Source organism: Oncorhynchus mykiss, chromosome 3, assembly GCF_057628025.1.
Source record: "Oncorhynchus mykiss isolate SJ-2025 chromosome 3, ASM5762802v1, whole genome shotgun sequence".
NCBI classification, from domain to species: domain Eukaryota; kingdom Metazoa; phylum Chordata; class Actinopteri; order Salmoniformes; family Salmonidae; genus Oncorhynchus; species Oncorhynchus mykiss.
In genome coordinates, this window is record NC_143024.1 from 58,742,688 (window position 1) to 58,759,504 (window position 16,817).

General features: G+C 42.5%; 1 protein-coding gene across 1 annotated transcript; it reads left to right on the forward strand.

Annotated features, from left to right (window-relative positions):
* Positions 1-4,767: 4,767 nt before the first annotated feature.
* On the forward strand, positions 4,768-16,543 carry LOC110504153 (glycerol-3-phosphate dehydrogenase, mitochondrial-like). Its single transcript, XM_090230592.1, has 6 exons — positions 4,768-4,885; positions 8,246-8,370; positions 10,728-10,821; positions 14,234-14,398; positions 15,428-15,572; positions 16,398-16,543. Exons 1-6 carry the CDS (start codon positions 4,768-4,770, stop codon positions 16,531-16,533), a joined length of 783 nt encoding a protein of 260 aa, XP_090086718.1. The 3' UTR covers positions 16,534-16,543.
* Positions 16,544-16,817: the final 274 nt, after the last annotated feature.

The window sequence follows — 16,817 nt, forward strand, 5'->3', positions numbered from 1 at the left end:
TCAAGAGGTTAAATTAAAAATATATACTAATCCACTAAACACATGAAATAAATAATTATCTTTAAAAATGACTTTGTAAAAGCAAGAAAATAACTAGGGCTTTATAATGATGGTACGTACACAGAACTTGGAGAAATGTTGGCATTTAGGGGGTTAAAATCTTCCTGAAAGTCACAGAGGGTGCACTGAGGGACATGTCAAAATGCTGAATTCTTACACGTTAGCAAGTCGTTATTCATATTGAAAATCAGGTTGATTGCATTCTTCATGTGATCTTTATTAAAGGGCACTTCATTGAATATAACAGGCGTTTAGAAAATTCAGAATTGGCGCGCAAATTTCGACTTCAAATATCAAGGGACGCAAAAAAAGGCACTCTTTTCATGGAATGGCCCAGGTAACCTATTGATGTCTTAACCGTCACTGGCAGTGTTATCCAGTATCCACCTTTCTTACTACAGTGCAATGTTTCAGGTCAAGCAGTTTTTAAATAAGATAAAGGATTTGGTCGCATACTGATACATAGATTTAGCCTAGTTTAGTAGCTCAGGGTAAAACAATGTTCCACAGTAGCCTATTTGATATATTTGTTGATAGAACTGACAAACTTCATGACACGGACTGTAAGGAAACTTAACTTTCCCGAGCAGGCTCACACTAAAGGTGTTCCATTGCCCTGTCTTTTTTTCCCCCATTTCAACATTCCCACATTACAAGCTTAAATGTCTACTTAATATGCTTTAATGCGTGCTCTTTAGAGCCAAGGAGCACTTCATCACTTTAATACACTTTTAAATAACATACTGTTAACTAGCGATGCCTTATGGAACAGCTTGTCTTGCAGCTGGAAGGCGCCGCCATGGTATGATGGAGGTACCTGTTCACCATTCACAATGAGACAGTAAAATGGGGACAGAGGCCTTTGCATAGCACTGCCTCTATATCAGTCACTGATGAATATTCATGAATCACAGTGTCATGACATGCTCTGTAATTGGCAGCAACATTAGTAATGACACTGCTGGTATCGAGGCCCTGCATATTCATGTCGTGCGGCAATATTTCCAAGTTGGGCTGTTTTTTCCCCAAAATGTATTCTGAAGCTGCAGGTGGCCTTGATGCCACAATCAATTGCCTGTTGGATTGAAAATCAGGGAAACCAATAGTTTCTTTGTAAATCTTTTTGTTGATGATTAATCTAGCTGTCCTAATCATTGTGGAAGACAACAGGATCTAAATGGGCAAATTTAGGTCCACATCTCACTGTTGGGCTTTGTATGAATTTAGGTCTAGCCTGTTTTAGGACAGTTTATTTACTTGTATTACAAATTGACAGGGTTTGATTAGATGCGATTTCATCTTACTCTCAAATCACGTCTCTGTTATTTAACTAGGCTAATTCTAATGGATCTATATTAGAACCAGAAATAGATGAAATCACGAGGCAACTTTGTATCTGACTCTGAGCCACTGCCACTATTTACTGTCATTCCATCTTTGCTTCATAATTTGCTATGTTTCCATTTCGGTCCTTCTAAAGTCTCCTAGAATGGATGAGGGAATTGGCTCAAGCTTTGCATAAGCTGCATGGCTTTCTACTTGAGCAGCTGGATGGCAGGATTGTCTCGCCTCGTGCCTGCTGCACACTCCAACTTGTGGTGCTGATGAGGAGGCTGTCCTGGCAACAGTTGAATAGGCCAGGCTCTGGTTGAAATCGACGGTATCAGGAAAAAGTTGCACACCAAACCACCACTGTTGGTCAGGGTAGAATAGCGACCACAACACTAGCGCCCTTGAGAGCAATTTCCTAAACCTTCAGTAAACTGAACAAGCAATGAAAAAGGGGTAGGCCAATTCTAACTGCTTTCAGAGACAGATCATGATGATGATAGGCTAGGCCGATAAAGACCTGTGTTTTCCTTTTTTCTTCTCTGTGAAAGTTGTATTTTGTCTTGCAGGAAGCATAGCGTTTCCGAAAGGCAGACAAAGGAACTGCTGTCATAGCAAGTGTAGGATTGGTAGCCTTTTATGGCCTTACACAGCCGACTGGACACAGAGAAAAACAGGTGAGCCTCTAGAGTCCACATTGTTGAAATGCTACAGTGAAACTTGAAAACTGCATGTCAGCCAAGTCAAATATGTGCAGAAACCAACTAGGCTTAGAGACCGTGGTTACTTTTTGGTGATCTTGGTAATATTTGGCCTTGTAGACCTCAATTTGAATGGCTTGATGTAATAGACCTATACAGTTTATGTTTAGAAATGATGAGATATCAGGAGATGGTTTGACAATGTTAATCCTGTCCTTACAAAGACTTTGCTTATTCTTTATTTGTTATAATGCCATCTTGCTCATTGTCATCATCCCAAACTATTAATGGGTAAGCAACTTCTAAGCAGTTTATATAAAATGTCACTCATTATGCATGCTGCTAAGAAATTAGGCTAGTTCTTCACATCTCCTTACTGATGACCTTTGAGTGACCTTTGAGTGACCTCTCCTGCAGTGTTTTGTCTGTTTGTTCTGTTGTAGATAATCTGGCCATACTTAATGCTACTGTACCATACTATCAATACTTTTTAGTGTATTTAGGCTTCTGTATTAGCTTTTCTTTCTTATAGTTTCTCTGCAATATATTTTTTGTACTCAGTACAAATTATCTTAACACATATGCATGTGGCATGCAGGTTTTGTCATTAATCTCAAAAGACAATATTTGGAAATGGGGTGGGGTATAGGGTTTATTATGAATTAGCATGTTATTTATTATTTTTTTATTCCTTCGTGGGGGCTGCCATTTTTTCACACAGATAATACATGGTTTATTTTTTACAAAATCCATCACAAAGAATGTGAAGACATATACATACTAATGAAGTACATTTATTCACATGCACTGTCCCCTGGAGTCATATGACAATGAAATGGATGACTGGTTTGTTTGTGCTGATGGTCTAGGCCCGACTCTCTTTGAACTGCCGAACGTGGCCCTCCAAGACGAGCTCCGATCCAGGCAAGCCCAGCTAACGGCCTTGCACAACACCCAGGAGTTTGATGTGCTCATTGTGGGGGGAGGAGCCACATGCTCAGATTGTGCCTAAGACGCTGTGACACGGAATAAGCTGCCTTTTGCAGTCTTTGTCACTTGCAGTCTACCAGTTGTTCCTAATGCTTTATCTGTCCATTCCTTGCGCTTCTTTTGCACGTGGATCATTTATTTGCAGCACACAGGATAGGCTAACTGCTGGCTTGAAGCAAGACGGGAATTTACACTGAGTGTACAAAACATTAGGAACATCTGCTCTTTCCATGACATACACTACATGACCAAAAGTATGTGGACACCTGCTAGTCGAACATCTCTTTCCAAATCATGGGCATTAATATGGAGTTGGTCCCCCCTATGCTGCTATAACAGCCTCCACTCTACTGGGAAGGCTTTTCACTAGATGTTGGAACATTGCTGCGGGGACTTGCTTCCATTCAGCCACAAGAGCATTAATGAGGTTGTGCACTGATGTTTGGCGATTGGGCCTGGCTCGTAGTCGGGGAGTCCAATTCATCTCAAAGGTGTTTGATGGGGTTGAGGTCAGGGCTCTGTGCAGGTCAGTCAAGTTCTTCCACACCGATCTCAACAAACCATTTCTGTATGGACCTCGCTTTGTGCACAGGGCCATTGTCATGCTGAAACAGGAAAGGGCCTTGCCCAAACTGTTGTCACAAAGTTGGAAGCACATAATTGTGTAGAATGTAATTGTATGCTGTAGCATTGAGATTTCCCTTCACTGGAACTAAGGAGCCTAGCCCAAACCATGAAAAACAGCCACAGACCATTATTCCTCCTCAGTTGACACTATGCATTGAGGCAGGTAGCATTAGCCTGGCATCCACCAAACCCAGATTCATCCATTGGACTGCCAGATGGTGAAGCGTGATTCATCACTCCAGAGAACGCTCCAGAGTCGAATGGCGGTGAGCTTTACACCACTCCAGCCGAGTCTTGGCATTGTGCATGGTGATCATAGGCTTGTGTGCGGCTGTTCGGCCATGGAAACCTATTGCATGAAGCTAAAAACGAACAGTTCATGTGCTGACGTTGCTTCCATAGGAAGTTTAGAGTGTTACAACCGAGGACACAGGATTTTTACGCACTTCAGAACTCGACGGTCCCGTTCTGTAAGCCGTTGTTGCTCCTAGACGTTTCCACTTCACAATAACAGCACTTACAGTTGACCCGGGCAGCTCTAGCAGGGCAGAAATTTGACGAACTGACTTGTTGGAAAGTTGGCATCCTATGACGGTGCCACGTTGAAAGTCACTGAGCTCTTTTATTTTATTGCCAATATTTGTCTATGGAGATTGCATGGCTGTGTGCTCGATTTTATACACCTGTCAGCAACGGGTTTGGCTGAAAGAGCCAAATCCACTCATTTGAAGGGGTGTTCACGTACTTTTGTATATATAGTGTAGATTGACCAGGTGAATCCAGCTGAAAGCTATGATCTCTTATTGATGTCATCTGTTAAGGCCTGTTCAATCAGTGAAGATGAAGGGGAGGAGACAGGTTAAAGAAGGATTTTTAAGCTTTGAGACAATTGACACATGGATTTTGAATCTGTGCCATTCAGACAGGTGAACAGGCAAGACAAAATATTTAATTGCCTTTGAATGGGGTATGGTAGTAGGTGCCAGGCACACCAGTTTGTGTCAATAACTGCAATGCTGCCAGATTTTTCACGCTCAACAGTTTCCTGTGTGTATCAAGAATGGTCCACCACCCAAAAGTACATCCAGCCAACGGCAGGCCAGTGGTCGAAAAACGGGTCATTGATGAAAAGACAAAGGAGGCTGACACAAAAAGTGCAGAGCAACAGACAGGCTACAGTTAGTCAACTGACAGTCCAGTACAACGTTGGCGCCCATAAAAGACCCATAAAAGAATGCACAACCCGTCATACCTTGACACGAATGGGATATGGCAGACGACGACCTTACAGAGTTCCACTTCTTTCAGCAAAAAAACATGAAACTGTGGTTGCAGTGGGCTAAGGAACGAAAACACTGGACAGTGGAGAATTGGGAAAACATTGCCTGGTCTGATGAATCCCGGTTCCTGTTGTTTTACGCTGATGGGAGTACTTGGGTATGGAGGAAACCACATGAGAACACGCGTCCATCATGCCATGTGTCAATATTGCAGGCTGGTGGTGGTGAGATTGTGTGGGGTGTGTTTTAATGGCACACATTAGGCCGCTTGTTAAAAGTGAGGCAACATTTGAATATCTGAACATCATTCACGATCAGGAGCATCACAGCAGTGTATCCATCTACAAATAGATTTTTTTCAGCCGGATAATGCCCCATGCCACAAGGCTAGGATTGTCCAGGAATGCTTCCACGAACATGACAGTGAATTTAACTAACTACAGTGGCCTGCCCCGTCACTAGATCTCAATCCAATTGAGCATCTGTGGGGATGAGATGGAACGAGCTATTTGGAGTAGAGATCCACTACCAGCCAACTCGGCACAACTGTGGGAAGCATTGGAGTCAACATGGGCCAGCAACCCTGTGGAATGCTCTTGACACCTTGTAGAGTCCATGCCCGACGAATTGAGGCTGTTCTGAGGGCAAAAGGGGGTGGTGTAACCTCAGTATTAGGAAGGCTACTATTCTATAGGCTATACTATACTATGTACAGTGCATTCGGAAAGTATTCAGACCCCTTGACTTGTTCCACATTTTGTTACGTTACAGCCTTATTCTAAAATGGATTAAATAAACACATTTCCTCATCAATCTAAACACAATGCCCCATAATGACAAAGTGAAAACAGGTTTTTAGAATGTTTGCAAATATTTACAAAATAAGAAACAGAAATACCTCATTTACATACGTTTTCAGACTCTTTGCTATGAGACTCAAAATTGAGCTCAGGTACATCCTGTTTCCATTCATCATCCTTGAGATGTTTCTACAACTTGATTGGAGTCCACCTGTGGTAAATTCGATTGATTGGACATGATTTGGAAAGGCACACACCTGTCTATATAAGGTCCCACAGTTGATAGTGCATGTCTGAGCAAAAACTAAACCATGAGTTCAGAGGGATTGTCTGTAGAGCTCCGAGACAGGATTGTGTCGAGGCACAGATCTGGGAATAGAGCTCCAGAGTTCCTCTGTGGAGATGGGAGAAGCTTCCAGAAGGACAACCATCTCTGCCAGACGGAAGTCACTCCTCAGTAAGGCACATTTGGAGTTTGCCAAAAGGCACCTAAAGGACTCTCAGACCACAAGAAACTAGATTCTCTGGTCTAATGAAACCAAGATTGAACTCTTTGGCCTGAAAGCCAAGTGTCACAACTGGAGGAAACCTGGCACCATCCCTACGGTGAAGCTAGGTGGTGGCTGCATCATGCTGTGGGGATATTTTTTGGCAGCAGGGACTGGGAAACTAGTCAGGACCGAGGTAAAGAGGAACAGAGCAAAGTACAGAGAGATCCTTGATGAAAACCTCCTCCAGAGCGCTCAGGAACTCAGACTGGGGTGAAGGATCCCCTTCCAACAGGACAACACCCCTATGCACACAGCCAAGACAACGCAAGATTGGCTTCGGGACAACTCTCTGACTGTCCTTGAGTGGTCAAGCCAGAGCCCGGTATTGAACCCGATCGAACATCTCTGGAAATAGCTGTGAAGTGATGCTCCCTATCCAACCTGACAGAGCTTGAGAGGATCTGCAGAGAAGAATGGGAGAAACAGGTGTGCCAAGCTTGTAACATCATACGCAAGAAGACTCGAGACTGTAACCGCTGCCAAACGTACTTCAACAAACTGCTGAGTAAAGGATCAGAATACTTATGTAAACGCAAATGTTTTAAAATATTTTTTTATATACATTTGCAAAAAAAATATATGTATATAAACCTGTTTTTGCTTTGTCATTATGTGGTATTGTGTGATGAGGGGAAAAAACGATTTAATACATTTTAGAATAAGGCTGTAATGTAACAAAACGTTGAAAAAGTCAAGAGGTCTGAACACTTTCCAAATGCACTGTATACATAATATTTTAGGGGTATCATCAACAGCCAATATTCTGGGCTCGTGATTTGATAGTGAAATAGTCTGATTTCTCTACTAGTACATAAACTATGAACACTTCATTGTGGATATCACACACTATTAAGGAAAAACTCTTTTGATTACTCTCACATGTTCTCTCTCTTAATTCTGACGAATCCGATTTATTCAGCTAGCACCACAGATGCAGTTTGTAACCGCATTTTGCAGGGATTCTGAGTGGCGGCACACTTTTGTTCCAGTCCCCCCTCACAGCATCGGGTGGGGGGATATTCTCCATCCCGATGTTGCATAACCTCCTAGTCATTGTGCTGAAGCTGCCTCCAAGCCGTCTCCCTGGAGCTCAGACTGTAAGGCGCTTCAGAGGCCAGCTCCAGAGGATGGAACTGCAGAATAGCTAATAGGACTTGGAGGACGTTTCACTGGAAAAGACCAGGGGGGCAAAGTCCACTCACCAAAAATGTGAAGATGTCTCTTTTGTTCCCCCTGATGAGGGTTCCTCTTGCAGTTACCATTACATCCTAAATCAATTATCTATGCTGCTGGTTAGAGGTTTCTTTAAGCAGTTTTTCTCCTTTATCCATTTTGACTGTCTAATGGTGAAATAGGAGGGTGGAACCCCCCCGCCTCATCCCCCTTTCCTAATCCACTTTTACTTTCCCTTTCTTCTTTTCAAAATTGGGATTTACAGTGTTTATCCGTCAGGGACAGAACACAAGCCTCTAATGGTGGGAGTGACGAGCGGTTTCAATGTTAAATCATTTTATGGAAGCCAGACAATTTCTCCTGCAATATAGACCTACTTTCATTTTTAGATAACAATATATTGACAAAAACACGACAAAGTAAAGTGCATAGATTCTTTTTTACATTTAAAAAATATATTTTTTTCTTCTTTACTTGTTGGGTCCTTGAATTATTATCAAAACCTTTTTTACTTGTTTTTATGGTTCACACAGTGAAGAATTATGAAAATGCTTGCCGTTTTTTCCCCAATGGAATACGTGTGCCTGCACAAAATGTCTCCAATCATGAATTATTACAACAGAAGGACATTCATATGAAAATAATATGTGATGTATTCTAAACATTTGGGACAATAAGTAGCCACATATCAGCTTGCTGTTGATCTGTTGCCTTGGTTCCCTTCCCTCTGTCAGATCTTAAAACTGCCCTGGTGGAGCGAGACGATTTCTCATCTGGGACCAGCAGCCGGAGCACCAAGCTCATTCACGGAGGAGTCCGATATCTACAGAAAGCCATCGTGAAATTAGATTACGAACAGGTAAATGCTTCATTTTTTCTCTGCAGCTGACACTTATCCGGTGAATTCCTGGTCCGTCTGGTCATATTGCTTTATTTACCCTCCGTGATCATTTTTCATTCAGAAGAAGTCTTGACATGCTCTCTGAGTTACTGCCTGTGATTTTTATTTCAAAGTTATTTCAAAGAATTCCTACAACTTGGAAAGAGAGGAAGGAGTAACTAGTGCCCCACTGTCATTATCAAGATGGGAATTAGGCTAATACAGGAAAATTATATCAGAGTAATGGGAGGAATAAAGCATTTAGGTGTTCTTTTGTCGATGTATTGTTAAGAAGAGACACCCAGGTTCAAACTCAAATGTCACAGTTTTCTGTTACATTTCAGAGCACTTGAAGAATCTCATTATTTTAGGCCTGTGTTTTCTCTGGGAGTCTTATTTTCCTATCTGTTTGAACATGCTGGGGTCTTGGAGGTGAGCTGGAGAAGGGGCCAATTAGTGTGATTGCAGGAAACGTAACTGCAAAGTCAGCAGCAGTGTAGCAAAGTACAGGCTTCTCACCTACTCTACATGCCAGGGAGGAAACGGAAAGCAAAAGAATGAAGGCATTGCCATTCCGTATTTGTTTTGGGACGGCAACTTTGGTCATCCATGACAACAATAACTTTTACATGTTTCTACTAATAAACTAATAAACAATTAATCACCATTATACTATTTAAATCCCTGACCTAACAAGACATTACCCATTTTATATATATATATATCTTGAGAAAAAGAAAAAAAACACATATATATATATATATATATATATATATATATATATATATATATATATATATATATATTTATTCTCAAGAAAAACATTGACCTTACGTTATTTCACAGGACTCCACTAGCATGAATGTATTAAATAGTTATTGATTCACATGGTTCTATAAGCTACTCTGATAGGAGTCAGTGTATTTCAGTATTTCTTCTAAGGTTACCTCAGTACTATTGTATTAGGATTGAGAGAAACAGTTTGTAACCAGGCTTCAGGAAGGGCTATGTGGATATGATTGAGCTTGTACTATGATTTTATTCCCTGGAAATATTTTTGTATCTTCTTTTCTCCTCCAGTATATGATGGTGAAGGAAGCACTACATTAGCGTTCCAAACTTCTGGATATCGTAAGGACACCCTCCCATCTCAGCATCTTAGACAGGTTCTCACTACGTACACCACGCGAAAATACCACATGAAGCAGTAAACCTTTCCCTCTGTAAAGACATGGGGTTTTTGAAGATGGAGACAAGTTCAGCTGAATGACAATAAACTTTAAGAGAGGTCCATCGTGGTTGAGGGTGAAATGGCTGATGGTCCACCGTTCCTGATCACCATCTTACCATCTCACCCCGGCTCTCTGAGCCTTGTGTGAACTTAGGGGCTTGATTTGATTGGTGCTGCCTGGTATCATGAGCGTTAATTGCACATGACATTTAAGATCCGTCTCTGGTATTTAAAGGAGTGTACAGGTGTGCCTCATTACTGAAGGGTGTGAGAAATCTGTATTGGCTTCCAGTGCTCTGCCATGCATTGCGTAAGTCATCATGCCAACACAAATCCTATATCCATCACACACAGGAGTGCCCATTTTACACCAACCTACCTTCCGAATTCCATTGTAATCCATAAAGCTCATAATGTGTTATTAGTTGTTTATTTGACATGTACAGAATGATACCTAATAGATTCATAGTAAATCTTCTGGATTTGATGACATCATCAAGAGGCACTTTCTTATGACCTTTTCTAATGATCTTTTTGATTACAGAAAGTAGAAATGCGCCTGTTTCACATATGTAGTACCAGCCGGGAAGGTACCCAATCAGATTGAGCAAAAACATGCAAAACACCATGAGATAGAATTCATAGCAAGCAGTGCACTGGAATGACATTCAGATGAACTGTAATGACATTCACTCTCATGGGATGGGTGGCCAAAATAACTAACTGAAAGCCACACCCCCAAAAATCCATGAATATGACCGCATTGAGGCATGTCACTGTGTTTCTATGGCTATATGCACCATGCCACTGCCTACTTATTTTGTTCATTTAGCAATAACCCAGTGCCTTTATCAGTCAGCACACCCATATTTAAGCTTTAATTAGCTTTAAAAATGCTTAATGTTCTCTCGGATTCATGGCAAAATGTGTATAATTACAGGAAATGTGCTGTAAAACAGCAACATTTTCTCTCAGTCTCATGGCAAAATGTGTATGATAACATTAGAAAACCTATAAAACTGCAGTTCTCTTTGCCCCATGAGAAATGTGTAGAATTTTAAGAACCCTTTTGGTTCCAGGTAGAACCCCTTTGGGTTCAGTGTAGAACCCAAAGGGTTCCTCAGTAAGACCAAGGATTCTGGAGCTCTTTCCTATGTTGAAGAGGGACAAACTGCTGGGAGCCATTGTCTACTCTGACGGTAAGCTGCAAACCATTTCAACTCAGTGGTCCAATCAGTCCTATGTGCAAAAAAGGCCCTGCACCTTTTAAGATCCCCTTTTCTTTTCACTAAGAATCCATTAAAAAAAAAATGATATCTCTGTCACGCTAACATATATGATGTAGTCCCATGTAGAACACATTATATGTTATTATCTTTGTTATTCTTTTCCCTCCTTAATCTTTGGCCTTTTCGGGTTCCCTCGTAGAAATAACCCTTTTCATGCACAGCAATGTAATTGCTGGCCTGGCTATGTGAGCGTAAACAAATGAGAAATAACATGGCTTAAAGCAGAAAATAGCCAGTAGGCATTCCCTTGTTAGTTCCAACCAGTCCCAGGACAAATCTTTCTCCAGGCTAAACGTGCCTCGTGTTGGCATCAGAAAAACAAAGCATATGTTGATTGTTAGCCAGGGTGTACATAGCATGTCCTGTTTACTCAAGGTCTCCTCCGTAGCCTCAAACTCCCAACTTGGTTTCTCCAGGCTATCTGTCAGACTTCATTTAACATTTGAGGATATGTGGATTCCCATGTACTGCAAAAAGGCAACATATTTCTAAGGGAATGTGTCTGCGATCTGAGCAGTGATCTGTCAGCCTTACTCATTTAGCAGAAGTAAGTGGGAGAGGGGGCATTATGCTCAAGCTATTTATATTTGGTTTTTTTCAATGGAAAAATAGCTAATATGATTATATATTTTTAAAAACAATACGTTTTCTAAATATCAGATTGTTTTGGGAGAAGACAGAAAATTAAAAGCCACAAAGACTTGGATTGAAATATTATGTTGTATTGTATGTGTTAGTTTATACACTTTTTCCCTCAAGCTGTCATTTGTTTAAAATGCCATTATTCAATTGGGGACTATTGTGGGAATTACATTTTCAAAGCTGACCTTCCTTCTTGGGGTTTGGTCTTTGATTGCTTCAGTTCATCTCCTCAGGATTCCTCAAGCCATCATATTCACATAGTTTCAACATGTAGACATGCCTTAGATTATGGAGTTGTGACAAACGTATACGGTTTGGTCAGAAATTACTAAATATATTGTGAAACAACACACACACACACATGATGAGCTACATATCAAAACATTCTAATTGAAATGGATCTATTTCAAATTTGATGGCAGTGAATAGTATTATATCCTACGCAGAATTACAGTATAGCTGTCATAAGGTGATATATAACAATTATTACACTTCATCATTTTCACATGCATTTTTTTAGGAAATACAGTCTCTTTGTGTGTATTTATCTCTCCTCCCTTCATTGCCCTCCTCTCCTTTAGCCAGAGGAGTAATTCACAGAAGCGTCTGGGATAATAACTGTGTCCCCCGCTGTACCTGCAACAATTTAATTGGACAAGTCAGCCCAGCCAAGCATCTCTCTCTCATGACTGGGAGACATGAAATTCATTGTCATTATTGTCCCTGTCATTTTGCAGCATTTTGTCCAGCCGTGGAGTTCCTCTCACTTCAATGAGTGTTCTACCTCCAGGAGGCGCGGATTACAGTGGAGGAGGAGGTAGGGGCTTTAAGGGAGGGGGCTGGGCCTCCACTCAACTGGGAGACATGACGCTCGGAGCCCTATGCTCACTATTGATGGCTTGTGCTTTAATCCTCAGATTATTTGTGTTACATGTTATCATTATTAGCATCGTTATGATTATCAGATTATAATCCCATTGTCATTAATGTGCCATGGTAATAATCCCTTGTTACACCAGCTGATTTCAACTGGAATGAAATCACATTGAACATTGTGATGAATGTGGTCTGTAATCAGATTATTTTAACATTGTGATGGGTGTAGCTCTAATCTGGGCGCTGCTAATTTGTGACAGGCAGCAGAGACAGGCACATAGTGGCGAACTGTGAATCATGAGGTTAGAGGTCAGCAGGGGGCTCAACAATCATCCGGGATGAGACACACTGACTCTAGCCCCTAAGTATCTGATTTGCTGTGTACATCCACAGCACAGTGCATGTTAGCCAACCATACACTCTAATGGTCATATTCAGCCCACAGAGATTTGGAAGGGAATACTATGGTCTTTCTAATACATCATGGCTGGGTGCATACTCTTGTATATAATTCATTCTAAAATGTGGCCTTTAAATCTGATGTTTTCTTGTGTTTTACTTATTTGTTTCCAGTTTATTTATTTTTCTTAGTGGTGGAATGGCTCGGAGCATGCGGTAGCATTAACCAGCAGAGCCTACCAGTTACCTAGCCTCTGGTTGTTCAAACCGAAAATAAATCAGGGCACAAAAGAACCTGCTCATTCCTGCAAAGTAGCAACCTTCTCTCCTCCTCAAGGCCAACAATGAGGACTTGAACCCCGACCTGGTAAAAACAAACAGAAAGAAAGTCGTCCAAGACACCAACATTAAAAGTGATTCATCATCTCTATCCTCTTCTCTACTAGAAACCAACAGATTTCCCAGCGATAGATCTTCAAAGACGTACATGAGAAGCTCTTCCTAATGAAACCGGGCTTTGTTCATTTGTCACCTTTTAGACCCTTTCAATTTAAATGACAGAATGTATGACCTGCTGACTCTTGAACATAGATCTGGGTATATTCTCAAGCCAGAGAGGGATTCATCCATACATCTTCATACCAGATTCCTCTCTTCATTAAAAGGAATCTGAGGAGGGATCTTCTGCTTTACAAAGAGAATCCGTCCCTGTCAGAATCCCGCTCCTGATGCTGATGTATTGGAGAGCATGGCTACCAGGGACATTGCGAATGATTCTTTTGCAATTATCACTACCATTATCACCCCCCCCCCCCCCCCTGTTTTTCATCCATTTTGAAAGGGAGCAGTATTAGTGATTGATTTTTAAGTTGAGTCTATCCTCACTTGACCTAGTCTCCTGCGTTTCCTAACTGAGGTGCCTATTAAATCGGGAGCAACGTGCATGAAGCACACATATTATAGTGATTATGTTTCCTGTAACAAAATGAGTGTCATGCTTGCAGGCAGTGACGGCACACTTGCGGTCTCATGCAGTGCGTGTGTATAAAAATAGGCATGGGCTTTCAAAGAACAGGTTAGTAAACTCCTAGCCCTCAACTTGGTTGGTTTAACACTTTGAGCCCAGCTCACTGAGCTCAGCCCGCTGCTCTTCTTGTGGAGCCCCCTAGCCCAGTGCAGGGGAACGGGGGTTGGGGAGGTCAGGGCACGCGGACCCCACTGCACACACAGGCCAAAGGCCCACTGTGGCTTTAAGTGTCCTCCTTGTGTGGCCAGAGCAGCCATCCCACTGATACAAAGTGACAGGGACAGATGTGACATATCGGTTCCGACACACTTCCATACCACCAGTCACAGGCTGGGGGTGACTCACATCCGCTCCCCTGTTCCTGTCCCCCTGCTGCAGGACAACACAACGATGCTCGAATGAATCTCGCCATCACCCTCACTGCTGCTAGGTATAGGGCTGCCATAGCCAATTACACTGAAGTGGTGCACCTACTGAAGAGGGCAGATCCTCAGATGGGCACGGAGAGGGTCTGTGGAGTGCGTTGCAGGGACGTGATCACAGGTAAAACTACAGCTACAAAGCCGCTGCTTCTTCCTCCCTGCTCCCTAGCACTCACCACGAGGCGCTAACGCTCAGAGCCTGCCTGTTAGGGAGCCCTGTTAATCAGGGCTATTTTGCACATAGTCATAGCACATCTAATGTGGGGCTTTAATATTTTATAAGGGTTTTATGGTGTAAAGGGCTCTTTCAGATCTGCTAGCAATGTAATACGGAATGAGCGTTCTCCAAATGGCCTTACTTACCTTTTAAATGTCATGCATAGGAATGGCTTTGGAGGAATAAAGCTGTAAGGGGAACAGATGGGTTTCATGAGTAACCAAGATTTGAGGATCTCAATACATGACTGCCCCCTCATGTTTTTAAAGATGGAAGTGGTGCTTTTCTTTCTTTCCTTCTGAAGGAGAGGAAGAAACATTTCACATTTTCGTTTATGAGAGAGAGACCTCCCCATGGAAAGTGCTACTAGGAACACATTGAATCAGTATTTTGCTTTAAATTCTAACAAAATGTCATTTTTATGTCAGAGGTAAATGTCTCTGCTTTCATTTGGACACAAGTCAAATTAGGAGGATGGTCCATCATTCAAGCCATTGTCAAAACAGATCATTTAGTTTCATCATGCTACCTTTGATATGTGCCCCATTATAAAGGCTCGTCAACATCATGCAGCATATTAACAAACATTGTCTGCATCCCAAATGGTAACCTTAGCCATATATAGTGCACTACTTCTGACCAAAAGTACTTATCTTAATAGTGGACAGGATGCCATTTGGGACACATACATTTCCCTGTGCACATTAAAAGCACTCCCTCACACACTGCCTCTTGGGCTGCACTTTGACACAAAGAGGCGAGAGGGAAATTAGGTGTGTCTGTTTCCTATTAATTACAATCCTCTGAAGTCTCCCATGGACACACGCGAGCCACTCTATTACGGAAGGGGTGTCGGCTGATAAATTAATAATCCCGGTTGTCACTGGGTACAGATGAATGGCTCCTGATGATTGATGCTGTTTTCTTTCATAGGGCAGGAATTTGATGTCAGAGCCAAATGTGTTATCAATGCCACGGGACCTTTTACCGACGCACTGCGGAAAATGGATGATCAGAAGAACCCCAACATCTATCAGCCCAGTGCTGGGGTGCACATCGTCATCCCGGGCTATTACAGGTAACAAACGACGCCCCCTTCCGTCTCTGTCACATCCCCCCCCCCCCCCCCCCCCCCCCCGCGTCACTGCATCATTAGCGCCTGCCTGATCAATTCATTAGCACCTTCGGCTGGGCCACGGAGACAGGGACAGCCAGGACAAAACATAGGTACTCTTTAAGATTAAAGAAGCTCTTGCATGGATGGTTCAGAACAGGTACTTACTGCTGAGCGGCTCTGTTCAGGAGCATCAGGTCCTTTTGTGTATCTTCACACTTCCTGTTAGGTCGACGAGGCCATTTTCGAAGAGTGAAATCAAGCAAACAGATGGCATTGTATGCCGTTTATCTCCAGATGATTTCCGATTTTTGAAGAGAGCTTTTGGCCTACTCAACCAGACTTTCCTGTGACGCTGTTGCGAATTGACTTCCTGATTGGATTCCTCCCTTCTCAGTGCTGGTTTTCTTGATGATGCATGTTATTTGTGTTCACTGTGGAACAAAGCTAACCCCCCCCCCCCCCCCCCCCCCCCTCCTGCCACCTCTACCCCTCCACTGTTTCCTGTATTAAATTGAGTCAGTACCGTGTGCATGTGTTTTAAACAGGACAATATGTGGGCTATGGTGTGGCTGGAACTATACAGAAGCAGCGGCGTAGCTGGGATTGAAAGCAGCAGAATTAATCTCCTGGAAAGAGAGTTGACAGGAGCCTGATTATGGGGTGTCCCCCAGTTGGCCCTCTCACGCCCCCCAGCAGACCAAAGGTTAATGTAGTCTTCTTGTTTGCTTCCTCCCCTCTGCCTCCACCACTCCCCCCTCCACCACACCCCTGCCCCCCTACCTTCAGTCCAGACAACATGGGTCTCCTGGACCCAGCCACCAGCGACGGACGCGTCATCTTCTTCCTGCCCTGGGAGAAGATAACCATCAGCGGAACCACAGACACTACCTCAGCCCCGATGTCGAAGGTGACTATGACATAGGCCTAGGATTGAAAAATGACAGTAACTTTCCACCCAAAAGATATCCTGGTTGGAGGATTCTAGGTGTCCTGCTTATTTCTTCCTGATTCCAGGAATCTTCCAGACTTCTGGAAAACATAGGATTGTGCAACCCTACACGCACCTGCTTATGAGGGATTCACAGTGTAAAAATATAATATCTCTACCGATACAATTATTAAGATCATATTTATAACAGATTTTTTTGTACAAATGTTTAATAATGCCACATGTGTTGGTTATCTATATATTATACAATGGGTGGG

Bases quoted from the DNA above. Each gene is read 5' to 3' on its own strand.
- LOC110504153 (XM_090230592.1), top strand. From the start codon at position 4,768: ATGGTCCACCACCCAAAAGTACATCCAGCCAACGGCAGGCCAGTGGTC. The intron at 4,886-8,245 runs GTTAGTCAACTG...TCCCTCTGTCAG, and splicing joins AGAGCAACAGACAGGCTACA to ATCTTAAAACTGCCCTGGTG. The intron at 14,399-15,427 runs GTAAAACTACAG...TTTCTTTCATAG, and splicing joins TTGCAGGGACGTGATCACAG to GGCAGGAATTTGATGTCAGA.